Source organism: Neolamprologus multifasciatus, chromosome 15, assembly GCF_963576455.1.
Source record: "Neolamprologus multifasciatus chromosome 15, fNeoMul1.2, whole genome shotgun sequence".
Classification (NCBI taxonomy): domain Eukaryota; kingdom Metazoa; phylum Chordata; class Actinopteri; order Cichliformes; family Cichlidae; genus Neolamprologus; species Neolamprologus multifasciatus.
The window spans coordinates 27778695-27794219 of NC_140453.1; the positions used below are offsets into that span (position 1 = coordinate 27778695).

The 15525-nt window shown below is 47.9% G+C and overlaps 1 protein-coding gene across 3 annotated transcripts; it reads left to right on the forward strand.

Moving 5' to 3' along the window:
- Positions 1-404: 404 nt before the first annotated feature.
- LOC146502337 (sorting nexin-9-like) lies at positions 405-13994 on the forward strand. Of its 3 annotated transcripts, none has more exons than XM_085133181.1 (17): positions 405-534; positions 3136-3222; positions 3299-3373; positions 5812-5923; positions 6008-6164; positions 6715-6799; positions 6879-7004; positions 7206-7323; positions 7399-7529; positions 7790-7893; positions 8181-8284; positions 8379-8456; positions 8982-9058; positions 9170-9259; positions 9505-9619; positions 13536-13627; positions 13718-13993. In XM_085133181.1, exons 1-17 carry the CDS (start codon positions 523-525, stop codon positions 13763-13765), a joined length of 1611 nt encoding a protein of 536 aa, XP_084989307.1. In that variant the 5' UTR covers positions 405-522; the 3' UTR covers positions 13766-13993. The 3 variants fall into 3 exon arrangements, with proteins under 3 accessions (XP_084989307.1, XP_084989308.1, XP_084989306.1); XM_085133182.1 differs by having other exon boundaries at positions 6020-6164; XM_085133180.1 differs by lacking the exon at positions 405-534 and adding an exon at positions 738-2900 and having other exon boundaries at positions 2941-3222; positions 13718-13994.
- Positions 13995-15525: the final 1531 nt, after the last annotated feature.

The window sequence follows — 15525 nt, forward strand, 5'->3', positions numbered from 1 at the left end:
TTTTAACAAGTATTTCGTAATATTTTAGCATTTTGTATTTTGTAGTGTTTGTATGTGTATTTTGTAGTATTTTAATGTGCTTCAGTAGTATTTTCAACTGCAGTATTTTTACAGCGTGTAACTGGAGAGTTTTCAGGAGACGCCCCGTGGAATAGCCCTTCCGTGTATGACGTCATATGTACTCAAGGTTTCAGAGCACAAAAATAAACTAACGGAAGCGGACTTTCAAAATAAAAATTAATAAAACTAAGCGAATCTGTGATTTATTTACCGCATTCCTGTATTTTATTATATGAATTCAACTTGCCTGTGTTCACAGTTTCTTCAGACGTCACTAAAGTGTCGTCACTAAAGGTGTCGTTTTATAGGTTTGTTTGCCCTAGAGCTACTGCGGTGCTTTAATTGTGAAACGCCACAGCGGAAGTGCCGTCCTCGCGCTCCCTACCTTGACGCAGCGGGGCTCAGGTCGGTCCGCGAGCTGACGGCAAGAACCGGGATCGAACCTACTCCTGTGACGTCACCATGGCTGCTCAGGTAAGACCATCGCCTGCACGCGTACCTATCTGCGGTGACCTCTGACCCCGCGGCTGGCTCCAATCAGCGCGCTGAACCGAACCGGATTCGGGGAGCAACAGAACGGCGGGGACACACCTGAGACACGGCAGGTGTCAGCAGACAGGTGCAGCGAGCGGCACGAGGAGAGGAGGGGGACACAGGGGAGACACGGGGGAGACAAGGGGGGAGGGAAGAGCCGCAGACACGGCTCGAACAGCCGTGGGGAGAACTGCCAACATCCAGTTGGGAAAATAGGAACGCACAGGCTGCTGCTGCGCATGTGCAGGAACACCAGCCCACATTTAAAAGTTGTCGGAGAAGCTCAGAGGAGGGTCAAAAGTCACAGACCTGCTGCTGAGGAGAGATCGATGAGTGTTATTGATCCCTGTGGTGATCAGTGAGGCTGCAGGCGATATATCAGAAACTTTAGATTCTGAGGAACTCAGAGATCGTCAGTGTGAGGAGGTCTCCGTGTTTCTCACAGCACAATCCTCTGACACCAGTGGCGGTCCTAGCCTGTTTGGCGCCCCGGGCGAACACTCCCTCTGCCCCCCCCCCCCCCCCCCCCCCCCCCCACACACACATACATAAAACATATTAAGGATTATACATTACCATAAAACTGTTGTCGAAACATACTGAATTTTGCCAGAGAAACACACATATGAAGAGAGAGAGAGAGTGTGCATAGTACGCAAACGGCTACCAAACGGCCATCATGATTCGTCATACAATGAGAACAGGACAAATCAACAATTGACAAAGACTAGAATTTTGAAAAAACATCGGTGCAGATTATAAGTCTGTATCATGATGTCTGGTGTTTTCGTGTTTGTTGTTTTGTTTTTATTTTGTTTTATTGCGAGTTGGTTATTAGACGCTGCTCTAGCCGGCCAGTAAATCCCCCGCCGCCCCTCCCTCTCCTCACTGTGCCGAAAGCAGCAGGTGCACCTCGCTAACGGAGGGCGCCCTTACTCCCAGCAAATGGGCGATAGAAAACCGATCGGTGCCTGTGCCATTCCCAATATGCGCTGGCTGATGTCGGGGCAGCATGAGTACGAGCATTTTTTATTTATTGTTGATGCCCGTGATGCCGCCCCCCCACCACGATGCCGCCCCGGGCAATCGCCCGTGTCGCCCGTATCTAAAACCGCTACTGTCTGACAGTCAGAGAACTCAAACTTATTGATTTATTTAAAATAACGCTGTCATGCCTGGGTCTGAGCTATCAGCTGTGCTGCAGATGGAGAGCTGAAGCTCATAAAGACCTCAGATCGTTTTTAAACTCTAAGCGCTTCATGATATGAGTGTACCTGCCCAGCACCCACACACCTGGATGTTGTCCACGCTTCAGGTTTATTACTGGCTGTGGAAATCACGGCTCACTGATCTCTGCGTGCTGCTGCGGATGTTCCCATTGGCTGGTACTTGTCTATGAAGCCCTGCTTGGCCTGCTTCTTTCTTACCTTCGTGTTTATATGTGTAACAACCAACACGGCCTTCGCATTCACAGCATCATCCAAATGATCGCCCCGGGAATCAGACAAAATCAGGAATTCAAATGTGCTGCTGGTGTTTCCAGGAATAATCAAACATCTGTGCCTGTTTGTACTTGATGTCTCGTTACCTGTTGTGTCTGCTGCACCTTTGCTGGTGTGGTGGGAATGAGAGCCTGGATGAATAAATCAATCAGACATCTCATGTTTACTCTGATGGTTTCACTGAAGGATGGCGTCCTGATCGGGGATCAGTGATGCGAGGGATGAAACCATGGTAACAGTTTAACAATGAGGGAGACGTGGTGATGGGTCTGCAGCCTCCACCATCACGCTTGGGGCAGAGACTGAGCTGTGGGCGTGGGTGGTGCTGCAGGAAGTGATGGTGTGTTGGAGTGAAACAGACCTGAGGGTGATGGGGACCGTCGTTGTCCTCAGGTGGGGGTGTGGCAATGGAAAACTCACATGATCATTTCTACTGTGAGTAGAAAGAAGTTGTAATATAACAATCACAATTACTGTAAACAGTGAGAGAGTTTGTGACGGTCTCCACAGAGTAAACTTTTATATGACTGACTTGCAACGACGTAGCGCTCCTGCATCAGCGTTAGTCCTGAACTCAAATATGACTTCAAATTATTTTGTGACTGTTCGGCTCTGCAGACATGTCAATGCGACAAGCAGAAATCATATTTGTGTTCATGAATAAACGTGTGGAGGCAGGAGACTACGTTTCGTCGCTGCACATGTGTGTCTCTGTGTGAGCTTCTCTGGAAAGGAAAACCCAGAAAGCCTGGAAGTTCCTGATATGTGGATGTCAGGAAGTGCTGTGGTCCAACAGGAAGTGCTGTGGTCCAACAGGAAGTGCTGTGGTCCAACAGGAAGTCAGGTTCAAGAGTTTGTAGTTTCACTGACATCCAGACGTTTCCTCTGAGTCCAAACCAGAGCTGGTTCCTCTGACTGTCCCTAAACTTTAGTTTGTACCAGTCTGAGCTCTGTGTGTGTGCATGTGTGTGTGTGTGTGTGTGTGTGTGTGTGTGTGTGTGTGTGCATGTGTGTGTGCATGTGTGTGTGCGCTCTCCAGGCTCTGGTTCTGTACGACTTCACAGCGGAGCCAGGAAACAACGAGCTGTCGGTGAGAGAGGGGGAGACCATCACTGTGACAGACCAGGTAAACACAGGTGTTTCCACTGCACACACTGCAAAGAAAACACGGCTCCACCCCCTTACGTGTCCCTGTTCTTCAGACTGTGGGTGGAGGCTGGATCCAGGCCCAGAACTCCAGCGGACAAACCGGCCTTGTACCTGAGGGATATTTACAGGTGAGCGCTGTGACATTATTTCATGTCGTGTCAACACAAAGAGGCACAGGTCAGCGAATTTCACCTTCATCAGTGTCACACTGCTCCTCTGTCCAACACTTAGCTTTGAGTTTAGTTTTTATTATTATTTGACTGTTTGTTTGAATTCAGCTCAGTTTCAGTGAGATTCCAGAACAGAGGCCAGAAAATCAGTATTTCAGTGAAAACAAGCAGCTGACTCACAGGCTGATCAAACATCAATAAATACGTCCATCAGGGCTTCACCGGGCAAACTGCAATCATTTATTTTACCAAACCAACAGAGACTAAAACTGAGGATATTTCATCTTTATTTGATTTCAAGTTCACAAAGGCACAAACACTTCACAGAGATACTGAAAATCACAGAGTGATAAACCCACCGTGGAGACCATTGGACCACACAGTGTAACCTCTGCAGGGCTCTAGACTAACTCTTTGCCACGGTTGCACTGGTGTGCCTAACTTTTTTTCTTAGGCACACCAGCACAAAAGTTAGGCGCACCCAAATTTTTCAACCGCATCACTTAACACCGCAGTTTTACATGTGCACTTTTTTTTAGGGGGGGGATTGCTGTCCATACAGACAATATTGATTTGTAAATGATTAACTAACAATCTTGTCAACACAAAGTTCTTTATTTGGAGCTCAGTTCTACCAGAAAGATAAGTTACTGGAAAAGTGCTTGAAGTGTTTCGGCACTCTTTGGTAATACTGTAGGCAATGTTAAACCTAATCATCACATCGGCCTCCTCTGACGACCTGTTTGCTGCTGCCTGCTGCTGAAAGGCAGTGGGGAGAGGGGACACTTGGGCAGTGCATTTATTGCAGCATATAATGTGTTTTCTGGATACACTGCTGCTTTTTCAGCGTTCAAAGATTGATGGCTCCATTTCAGAGCACTGGCTATGAATTTCAGACGGATCAGGCCTTAACAAAAAATGTATCAATAGTTCTTTTCATCTTTTCTTATTCAATTCAATTTTATTTATATAGCACCAAATCACAACAACAGTCGCCTCAAGGTGCTTTATATTGTACAGTAGATTGCACAATAATAGATACAGAGAAAAACCCAACAATCATATGACCCCCTATGAGCAGCACTTTGGCGACAGTGGGAAGGAAAAACTCCCTTTTAACAGGAAGAAACCTCCAGCAGAACCAGGCTCAGGGAGGGGCGGCCATCTGCTGTGATTGGTTGGGGTGAGAGAAGGAAGACAGGATAAAGACATGCTGTGGAAGAGAGACAGAGATTAATAACAGATATGATTCAGTGCAGAGAGGTCTGTTAATACATAGTGAGTGAGAAAGGTGACTGGAAAGGAAAAACTCAATGCATCATGGGAATCCCCGGCAGCCTACGTCTATTGCAGCATAACTAAGGGAGGATTCAGGGTCACCTGGTCCAGCCCTAACTATATGCTTTAGCAAAAAGGAAAGTTTGAAGCCTAATCTTGAAAGTAGAGATAGTGTCTGTCTCCTGAATCCAAACTGGAAGCTGGTTCCACAGAAGAGGGGCCTGAAAACTGAAGGCTCTGCCTCCCATTCTACTTTTAAATACTCTAGGAACAACAAGTAGGCCTGCAGAGCGGGAGCGAAGTGCTCTAATAGGGCGATATGGTACTACAAGGTCATTAAGATAAGATGGGGCCTGATTATTTAAGACCTTGTATGTGAGGAGCAGGATTTTGAATTCTGGATTTAACAGGAAGCCAAAACAGGAGAAATCTGCTCTCTCTTTCTAGTCCCTGTCAGGACTCTTGCTGCAGCATTTTGGATTAGCTGAAGGCTTTTCAGTGAGTTTTTTGGACTTCCTGATAATAATGAATTACAGTAGTCCAGCCTGGAAGTAATAAATGCATGAACTAGTTTTTCAGCGTCACTCTGAGACAGGATATTTCTAACTTTAGAGATGTTGCACAAATGGAAGAAAGCAGTCTTACATATTTGTTTAATATGTGCGTTGAAGGACATATCCTGGTCAAAAATGACTCCAAGGTTCCTCACAGTGTTACTGGAGGCCAAGGTAATGCCATCCAGAGTAAGAATCTGCTTAGATACCATATTTCTAAGGTCAGTATTGAACAGCAGAAATTAAGCTTTCTTGTCCAAGGTCATTTAAGTTAAAAAAAAAAAAGAGTGGCCGACAGCGCTGACTATCTCTGATTGGTTCAGACCACGATAGGGGCATAATGTGTGTCTGTTGTTGACCACACGGAGACCTTCAGAGTTGCTGAGGCTTTTTTTTGTTCGTACTCGAACAGTTGGTCACACTGGTGATTTTTTTTAGTCGCACAATTGAAAAATTTGGTTGCATTTGCGACCAAATTGGTAGCACCCTGCTCTGTGATGGCTACAGTAAAGTCTGTATCGTCTGCAGGAGCATCTGTTTGTTAAAGATGTTGTCATGTTTCAGATCAGAAACACTGGTGGTGTTGGAGGAGGCGGGGACCTGGGCTCAGGGGGCGAGGCTTTTGTCAGTCACACACAGGGATGGGACAGTCGAGGATACAATCCCACACAGCACGGTAACATACGCTTGTTTTCAGCTCATTTTCACGTATAGTGTGTTACTGTGAGGAAAAAGGTTTTACATCAGGAATGTCGAGCAGTGTCCCTATCAGCTGTTCAGGATGATGACGGCGAGTGGGACGACGAATGGGATGACCAGTCGGTGAGCAGTTACCATGACAACAATCAACCGGAAGGGGAGGCCGGAGCCTCAGGACGAAGCGCCCATGGACCCAGTGTTAAGATCTCCCTCAATAAGTACATATGTTTCTGAAATATGCAAATATAACAGACGACTCACAGTAGAGCTAAAAGTAGAGTCCAGTAGATGTCGGTCCATAGAGCAAAGTGGTAGGAGTCAGTGGAAGTCAGGGAGTGTCAGTCATTAGATGTCAGTCACAGTGGTTAGCAGTTGGTAGATTCCTGTAGAAGACAGTAGAGCTTACTAAACATCAGTTGAGTTCAGTAGATGTCAGTAGATGTCAGTAGTGATAGTAAACCCTAGTAGATTTCAGTGGAAGGGAGTGAATGTTGGTGGTTGTTAGATATTATTAAAAATTAATGGAAGCAGATGTCAGTGGAAGTTGGCAGAATTCGGTAGATGTCAGTAGAAATCAGTAGAAATGAGTAGATGTCAGTATAATTTGGTAGATGTCAGTAGAAATCAGTAGAAACGAGTAGATGTCAGTATAATTTGGTAGATGTCAGTAGAAATCAGTAGAAATGAGTAGATGTCAGTATAATTCGGTAGATGTCAGTAGAAATCAGTAGAAACGAGTAGAAGACAGTGATGCCTTCTTGTCTTTAGGTTCTCGTTCTCCAAAGGTCCGAGTCCAGAAGTCTTCATGTTAGCCCGCCCTCCGGCTGACAGCAGAGAGAGACTTCCTGTCTACGTGAGTCCAACATTTCTCTCTTGGTTAATGATGTGTGGTGTCGATTGCTCTGATTGGCTCTTGGTCCTCGTCCAATCAGATGGGAGAAGTAGGCCCCGTCTGGCTGTACTCGACGTCTCCTCTGGACTGTGTGATTGCTGATCCAAAGAAAGAGTCCAAAATGTACGGACTGAAGAGCTTCATCGAGTACCAGATAACACCCAATGTGAGCTTAGTAGAACTTTTTTTTAAACTTGCTTCTGTTGATTTCTATTTTTAGGTTTTAGCTTCTGTGAAGCACTTTGTGATTTTTATCTCGAAAGGTGCTATATAAATAAAATTTTACTTACTTTACTTACTCTGTAGTACTTAGTAGTACTTGCAGTATCACTGGGTATCAATCTCAGACTCCTCCCTCTTCCTCCAGACAACCAACAGCCCTGTCAATCATCGCTACAAGCACTTTGATTGGCTGTACGAGCGTCTGCTGGAGAAGTTTGGGTCCATACTGCCCATCCCCTCACTGCCTGACAAACAGGTGACAGGTGAGCCATCGCCATAGCTACCCTGTATGACCCAGCAAACACCTTTGACCTTACCAGTCTGACCCGTGCTTGTAGGCAGGTTTGATGATGACTTCATTAGGATGAGGATGGAGGGTCTGCAGGCCTGGATGACTCGGATGTGTCGGCACCCCATCGTCTCTCAGAGTGAAGTCTTTCAGCTCTTCCTCACCCACAGAGATGAGAAGGTAGGTGAAGCTCCACCTCCTGCTTTACATCTTTCAGGTAACCTGAGAACCTGCTGTCTAAGCCTCTGGGACGTCCTTTTTGTTTACTCACAAACAAATGAAAGACTGCAAACACAAACCAGAAGGCTTCAGGTACAGAACAGACCCACAGGTTATAAATGTTTGTATGGTCTTTTATGGAGATTATGTTTGAGCCAGTCAGGTGTGATGATATCTGATGCTGCTTTCTGATTGGTTAAGGCTGTTTGTTGTTGTTTCAGGAGTGGAAGGCGGGGAAGAGGAAGGCAGAGAAAGACGAGACGGTGGGTCCAATGATGTTCAGTTTGGTTGAACCTGAAGCTGCAGAGCTCGATGTCATCCAGGTGTAAGTCACTCAGTCTGGGTCTGTACCCTGGGTTTGGTCTGTCAGGCTACCTCTGATTGGTTCGCTCATTAGGGTCGTCTAACTCGTGTCTGTCAAATGTCACATGACCAGTCATCAGACGTCAATCCCTTTTTTAGCTGTAGCTCACTGGGAGTGCCACAGGGCGGTGTACTGGGCCCATTACTGTTCCTTATCATAAATGTACTTTCACTGTTCTTCCATCAAACAGCAGCTCAGTTTTTACCTGTGGCTTTTTACCTTTGTGTGACCTCTGAGTGTGTGTGCAGTGAACAGAGGTGTGAACACTACAGCCGCTTTACAAAGTCCATGGATGACGGCGTCAGAGAGCTGCTGAACGTCGGGCACACGCACTGGAAACGCTGCACCGGACGTCAGTGCATACATTTAAAGTTATTCCGTGTACATGTACACAGAATACTTACAGCTGTGATTGGGTGGTAATGTCTTCATCTGTTTTTAACCAGCGCTTCCTAAAGAGTATGAGCGCATCGGCCAAGCCTTCAGAAACCTGTCAACTGTATTCATCACCAGCAAATATCCAGGTGAGCGAGGGAGGAGTGTGGGGGTGGAGGGTGGAGGAGGGAGGATAGAAGGAGGGAGGAGGATAGAATAGGAGGGAGGATGGAAGGATAGAAGGATGGAAGGAGGGAGGGGGATAGAATAGGAGAGAGGATGGAAGGATAGAAGGATGGAAGGAGGCAGGAGGGTAGGATAGAAGGATGGAAGGAGGGAGGAGGATAGAATAGGAGGGAGGATGGAAGGATAGAAGGATGGAAGGAGGCAGGAGGGTAGGATAGAAGGATGGAAGGAGGGAGGGGGATAGAATAGGAGGGAGGATAGAAGCAACACTTAAACAGAAGAGGAGCAACTTTATTGGCTGACCAACGGTTTTGTTTACATTCTTGGAGAACTTGAAGCTCTCCCGCGGTGCGTTCAGGGACTCTTAGCTCAGTGTGTTCTTTCTGAACCATTTTCCTTAAAGCTGGTTTCCATTGTGAAATCCGTAAATATCCAGTAAACATCTATTATGTGGTATAAGTACAGACTTTTAAGTGTCTGCGATGCAGGTGAGGCGACGTTGACCGACGCTCTGACGGCTGCTGGAAAAACCTACGAGGAGATTGCTGAGATCGTCGCCCAGCAGGTAAAAACACACACACCTATGTATAAATACACAGTATACTGTGTTTTCTCAGTCTTACAGTAATATTTGTTTATTTTCTTACTGCATTCTTTGTTGTGTTGATGTTTCCAGCCTCAGAAGGACCTCCACTTCCTGTTGGAGACTAACAGCGAGTACAAAGGGCTGCTGGGATGTTTTCCAGACATCATCGCTGTACACAAGGTACAGCAGAACTACACAGTGACTATACTACACACAGTACTGCTACACATAACTGCAGGTACACACAGAGAATGTCTGAAAACATGAAACAATAAAACAGACTGAAGCTGGAAACTGAGGCTTTTATTTTGGAGGTTTTTATTCAATTGCTGTCAGAGCAACATTAATTGGGGAATGGGAGGGGCTCCAGGTGTGCTGAGGAGGGCGTGGTCTCACCTGTGTGTGTGTGTGTGTGTGTGTTTCAGGCTGCTGTAGATAAAGTGAAGGAAGGCGATCGTTTGGTTTCTGCAGGAAAAATTAACAACAGCGACAGGAAGTGCATGAACCAGCGGCTCAGCTGCATGAGCTACGCCCTGCAGGGTGACAGCACACACAGACACACACACACATACACAGACATACACAGACACACACACACCCACAGACACACACACACACCACCCAAAAATCCCAGCAAACCCAAAGGTCAAAGTAATCTCTTTGATAAAGTTATCAGCCCCTGGTGAAATTTAAAGCTGTCATGCTTTTAGTAGAGCGATGGATTTTCTGCGCAGTGTTTCTGAACATGCTTGTTTTATTTAAAAAGCATAAATCTGTTTACAAACAATGACAGAATAATTTCAGAGAGACAAACATGACCACAGTCAGTTTGTCCTCCTGAAGAGCTGAGCTTGTCATTGACCCACAGCATGGACCTGCTGTGCAATGACCTGCGTTCACTCTGTAACACTCAAAGATGTTAAATTAAGACCATCCATCCATCCATCTTCATCCGCTTTATCCGGGGCCGGGTCGCGGGGGCAGCAGCCTAAGCAAAGAGGCCCAGACCTCCCTATCCCCAGCCACCTCCTCCAGCTCATCCGGGGGAACACCAAGGCGTTCCCAGGCCAGCCGAGAGATATAATCTCTCCAGCGTGTCCTGGGTCTGCCCCGGGGCCTCCTCCCGGTGGGACATGCCTGGAACACCTCACCCAGGAGGCGCCCAGGAGGCATCCTTGTCAGATGCCCAAACCACCTCAGCTGGCTCCTTTCGATGTGGAGCAGCAGCGGCTCTACTCTGAGCCCCTCTCGGATGGCCGAACTTCTCACCCTATCTCTAAGGGAGATGCCAGCCACCCTTCGGAGGAAGCTCATTTCCGCCGCTTGTATCCGCGATCTCGTCCTTTCGGTCACTACCCACAGCTCGTGGCCATAGGTGAGGGTAGGGACGTAGATCGACCGGTAAATTGAGAGCTTCGCTTTTACACTCAGCTCCCTCTTCACCACGACGGACCGGTGCAGCGTCTGCATTACTGCAGCTGCAGCCCCAATCCGTCTGTCGATCTCCGGCTCCCTTCTCCCGTCACTCGCGAACAAGACCCCGAGATACTTGAACTCCTCCACTTGGGGCAGGACCTCATCCCCGACCTGGAGTGGGCACTCCACCCTTTTCCGGCTGAGAACCATGGCCTCAGATTTGGAGGTGCTGATCCTCATTCCCGCTGCTTCACACTCGGCTGCGAACCGCTCCAGTTCGCAGCTCTCCTTTCCAGCACCCTGGCATAGACTTTCCCGGGGAGGCTGAGGAGTGTGATCCCCCTGTAGTTGGAACACACCCTCCGGTCCCCCTTCTTAAAGATAGGGACCACCACCCCGGTCTGCCAGTCCACGGGTACTGACCCTGATCTCCACGCAACATTGCAGAGGCGTGTCAACCAGGACAGCCCTACAACGTCCAGAGCCTTCAGGAACTCGGGCGGACCTCATCAACACCAGGGGCTCTGCCACCAAGGAGTTGTTTAACTGCCTCAGTGACCTCGCCCCCGGAAATTGGCGGGTCATTCCCCTCATCCCCAGACTCTGCTTCCTCCTCGGAAGACGCGTCAGTGGGATTAAGGAGGTCCTCGAAGTATTCCTTCCACCGCCTGACAATTTTCTCAGTCGACGTCAGAAGCGCTCCGCCAGCACTATACACAGTGCAGGTAGAGCACCGCTTTCCCCTCCTGAGACGCCTGACGGTTTGCCAGAACCTCTTCGAGGCAGTCCGAAAGTCTTTTTCCATGGCCTCTCCGAACTCCTCCCACACCCGAGTTTTTGCTTCAGCCACTGCCCGAGCCGCATTCCGCTTAGCCTGTCGATACCTGTCGGCTGCCTCCGGAGTCCCACAGGCTAACCAAGCCCGATAGGACTCCTTCTTCAGCCTGGTGGCTCCCTTCACCTCTGGTGTCCACCATTTGGTTCGGGGATTACCACCACGGCAGGCACCAACCACCTTGGGGCCGCAGCTCAATGCAGCTGCTTCGGCAATGGAGGCGCTGAACATGGTCCATTTGGACTCAATGTCCCCCGCCTCCCTCGGAATGCTGTTGAAGCTCTGCCGGAGGTGTGCGTTGAAGATCTCGCGGACTGGGGCCTCTGCTAGTCGTTCCCAGCACACCCTCACTATGCGTTTAGGTGCACCAGGTCTGTCCAGCGTCCTCCCCCGCCACCTGATCCAACTCACCACCAGGTGGTGATCAGTTGACAGCTCAGCCCCTCTCTTTACCCGAGTGTCCAGAACATATGGTCGCAGGTCTGGTGATACGATTACAAAATCGATCATCGACCTACGGCCTAGAGCGTCCTGGTGCCACGTGCACTTATGGACACTCTTATGTTCGAACAAGGTGTTCGTTATGGCCAAACTGTGATTAGCACAGAAGTCCAATAACAAAGCACCGCTCGGGTTCAGATCAGGGAGGCCGTTCCTCCCAATCACGCCCCTCCAGGGTCCCCCTGTCGTTACCCACGTGAGCATTGAAGTCTCCCAGCAGGACAACAGAGTCTCCAGGTGGAGCACCTTCCAGCACCCCCCCCCCCCCCCCCAGGGACTCTAAGAAGGCTGGGTACTCCGAACTGCCACTCGGCGCATAAGCGCAGATGACAGTCAGGACCCGTTCCCCGACCCTAAGGCGCAGGGAACAAACCCTCTCGTCCACCGGGAAAAACCCCAACGTACCGGCAGCAAGCCGAGGGGATATTAGAATACCCACCCCAGCCCGCCGCCTCTCACCAGGGGCAACTCCAGACTGAGACAGAGTCCAGCCCCTCTCCAGGAGACTGGTTCCAGAGCCCAAGCCGTGCGTAGAGGTGAGCCCGACTATATCTAGCCGGTACCTCTCAACCTCACGCACTAACTCAGGCTCCTTCCCCACCAGAGAGGTGACATTCCATGTCCCTATTGCCAGTCTTGGCAGCCGGGGATCAGTCCGCCAGGGCCTCCGCTCCTGGCCGCCACCCGGCACACAATGCACCCGATCCCTATGGCGCCTCCTGCGGGTGGTGGGCCTGCGGGAGGATGGGCCCATGTCTCCTCTTCGGGCTGTGCCCGGCCGGGCCCCATGGACTAAGGCCCGGCCACCAGACGCTCGCCCTCGGGCACCCTCCCCGGGCCTGGCTCCAGGGCGGGGCCCCGGTAACCCTATCCCGGGCAGGGTAAACTGTTCCCTCTGTGTTTTTTTCATAAGGGTAATTTAGACCAAACCAAGGAATTTCTCCTCACACATCTGTGAGGGTTTGATCTGACGAAGCATCGTCCCAAATCCAAAGACACTTTATAAATCACTTCAGACCTGAGGAGAAGAGTGAAAGTTATCACAGTGTCTCCAAGTGTGGACAACAGGAGTGAGGAGAAACTCAGAGAGAACCACGACGATCCTGCTGAGGAACACGCTGCAGGAGACCAAAATGGGCGTTAACACCACCCACTCAGAGCCCCAACTTTAATCTTTGGCCTGAGCCGAAGACCAAGATCCCCATCAGGACACATCACATCTGGAGGAGCTTCAGAAGAAGGAGGAGAGGCCGCGGTCACTCAGGAGACGAGAGAAGAAAGGACACACAGCTGACCTTTAGCATCACAGGATCATTCAGTGACTTCATGTAACCCTTCAAAATAAAACTGTCTTGCTCTTTCTGACAGCAGAGTAGACGGTCACATATACAAACCCGGTGAGGGTGTTTCCTGCTCAGCTCGCGTCAGACACTCAGCTTTAGTCACCTGCTGCCTTTTCATGATGTCATCGCGTTACCTCATCACCGGTTTAGTTTCAGCTGTTTCTGCTTCACATGTGTATGAAGAGATGATGATGTTGGGTTCATGTCAATCCCACCAGAATAAAAATCCAAGAACGACTGATCTAAGAACTAAATAATAAAGTAAATAAAATGATACGACAATAGTATAAAGTTAATGTTTGTATGTTTAATAAATAAAAACATGTCCGAGGGTAACTCGCCGCTGTCTGCTCTCCTCCAGCTGAGATGAACCATTTCCATAGCAACCGTATCTACGACTACAACCGAGTGATGCAGCTTTACCTGGAGCAGCAGGTCACCTTCTACCAGCAGGTGAGCGCCTGGCGGGAGGCGGGGTGGGCGGAGTCTGGTTGCGTGTTCAGGTTTGTGATGTCGTCTCCCCTCTGCTCTCTGATTGGTCAGATCGCAGATAAGCTGAGAGAAGCTCTGAGCCAGTTCACCACGCTGTGAGGACGCCGCCGCCACCATGTGATGTCACATGTGACATCACAGCCTGAGTCACTGTTAACAAAATAAAAGCCTCATAATCTTTATAGTGTAAATGTTGATATGATAATGATTAATGATGAGTTTCCTTCTTTTTCTGCTTTATTTAAAAACTTTTTAACAGTTGATTTTACACGTTTAATAAAACTTTCTACGCCTCCACCTGGCTCTACCTCGTCTTTATTGATATTATCAGTAGAAATTATTTTACTGTGACAGAAAACTTGTTTAAATGTGTGCGGGATAAGCTGCTCAGTTTCCATCGAAACTGTAAAACAGGTTTTTTTCAGCTGCAGATCTTTTCAGGCTTAACATCACAATTTCCTGCTGACTTAGCATCTCTCTGTGACCCTTGACCCTGACTCAGGAAGCTGCAGGAACACTGGCTATATCTCAATTCAGGGTCTGCAGCCTTAGAGTACGCAGCCTTAACGGTCCACAAGGGCCGCATACTCAAAGACCGCTAAGGCCAGAAGTGCGAGGCTTGTGAAATTGGAAGTTATTTATATTTCCTATCACCTTATACCTTCACTCAAAGACAAGTATCTTTGACAGTGTATATATAGATGTATTATATATGAGGGACAAATATTGTTCTTTTAATATGTTGGCATTACTAAATTTGGCTCAATGCTGACATATATGTGTAAAAAGAAAATGCACGAGCTGTGATAACTGTGTCTGATAGAATGAAGAGTAGACTGATATATGAAATATTCCTTTATTGGGTGAGAAAATCAGACCATGCCATAACTGCTTTAAGTCACACAGAATAGATATCAGAGCCTTAAACAGGCTGACTTCTGCTAAAAGTTCCCGGAGGTACTTGATTCAGGATCGGACAACGACGTGAGTCCTCTTCTGCGCCATTGTCCAGCGCCATAATCTTGCAATTTACCATGAGACACTTTCAGGTCATGACCTGAAAGGCGGTGAAGGGATCTGACTACCTGAAGACAAGGAAGCTCCATTTCAAAGAAGATCTCTCTCCTGAGGACCGAGAGAGATGCAACCACTTATGGCCACAGGTGGAGAAAGCACATAAGGAGGGGAAAATTGTCTACTTCGTCAGAGCCCGTGCTTTCATGAACAGAAAAGAAATTCACTGAAATGCCTTTCAGTCCTGTTTGCGCATGTGCCTCAAGGTCTCTTTTCCTTATTGTTCGAAAGACTTATAGTATGCTGTTGTTGCTAAAAACGTTTTTGAAGCACTCTTTTAGACAGAGTAGTTCTGTTCTCTCTGAAGCTTACACACTCTTCTCAGGGTAAAACATTAATTTACTTTTCAAAATTTCATCTCTATCCTTTAATTCTTTTAATGCTCGAGGACTAAGGGACAATACCCAAAGGAAGGCTCTGTTTTTATATGCTAAACGTTTGAATACTGACTTTTGTCTCATACAAGTATCCCATTCTGAACCTAAGGACGCTAACTTCTGGAAATCCCAATGGGGTGAAGATTTATGGATGTCTCATGGCACAAACCATCCAGCGGGAACTCATTCTGAAAGTTTAAGGGAAAAATATATCTTCAGAAACTGATCCGAAAGGACATTTTATTTTGCTGATGATCAGACCCTCTTACTGGGAAACATTTACGGCTACAATAACAAACAGGAGAGTACTGACCTAATACTTATAGTAAATGAAAAAACGAGTTATTAATGAGTAAATTTGCTAATCTAAAGATTATATTAGGAGGGGACTGGAATCATTCACTCAAT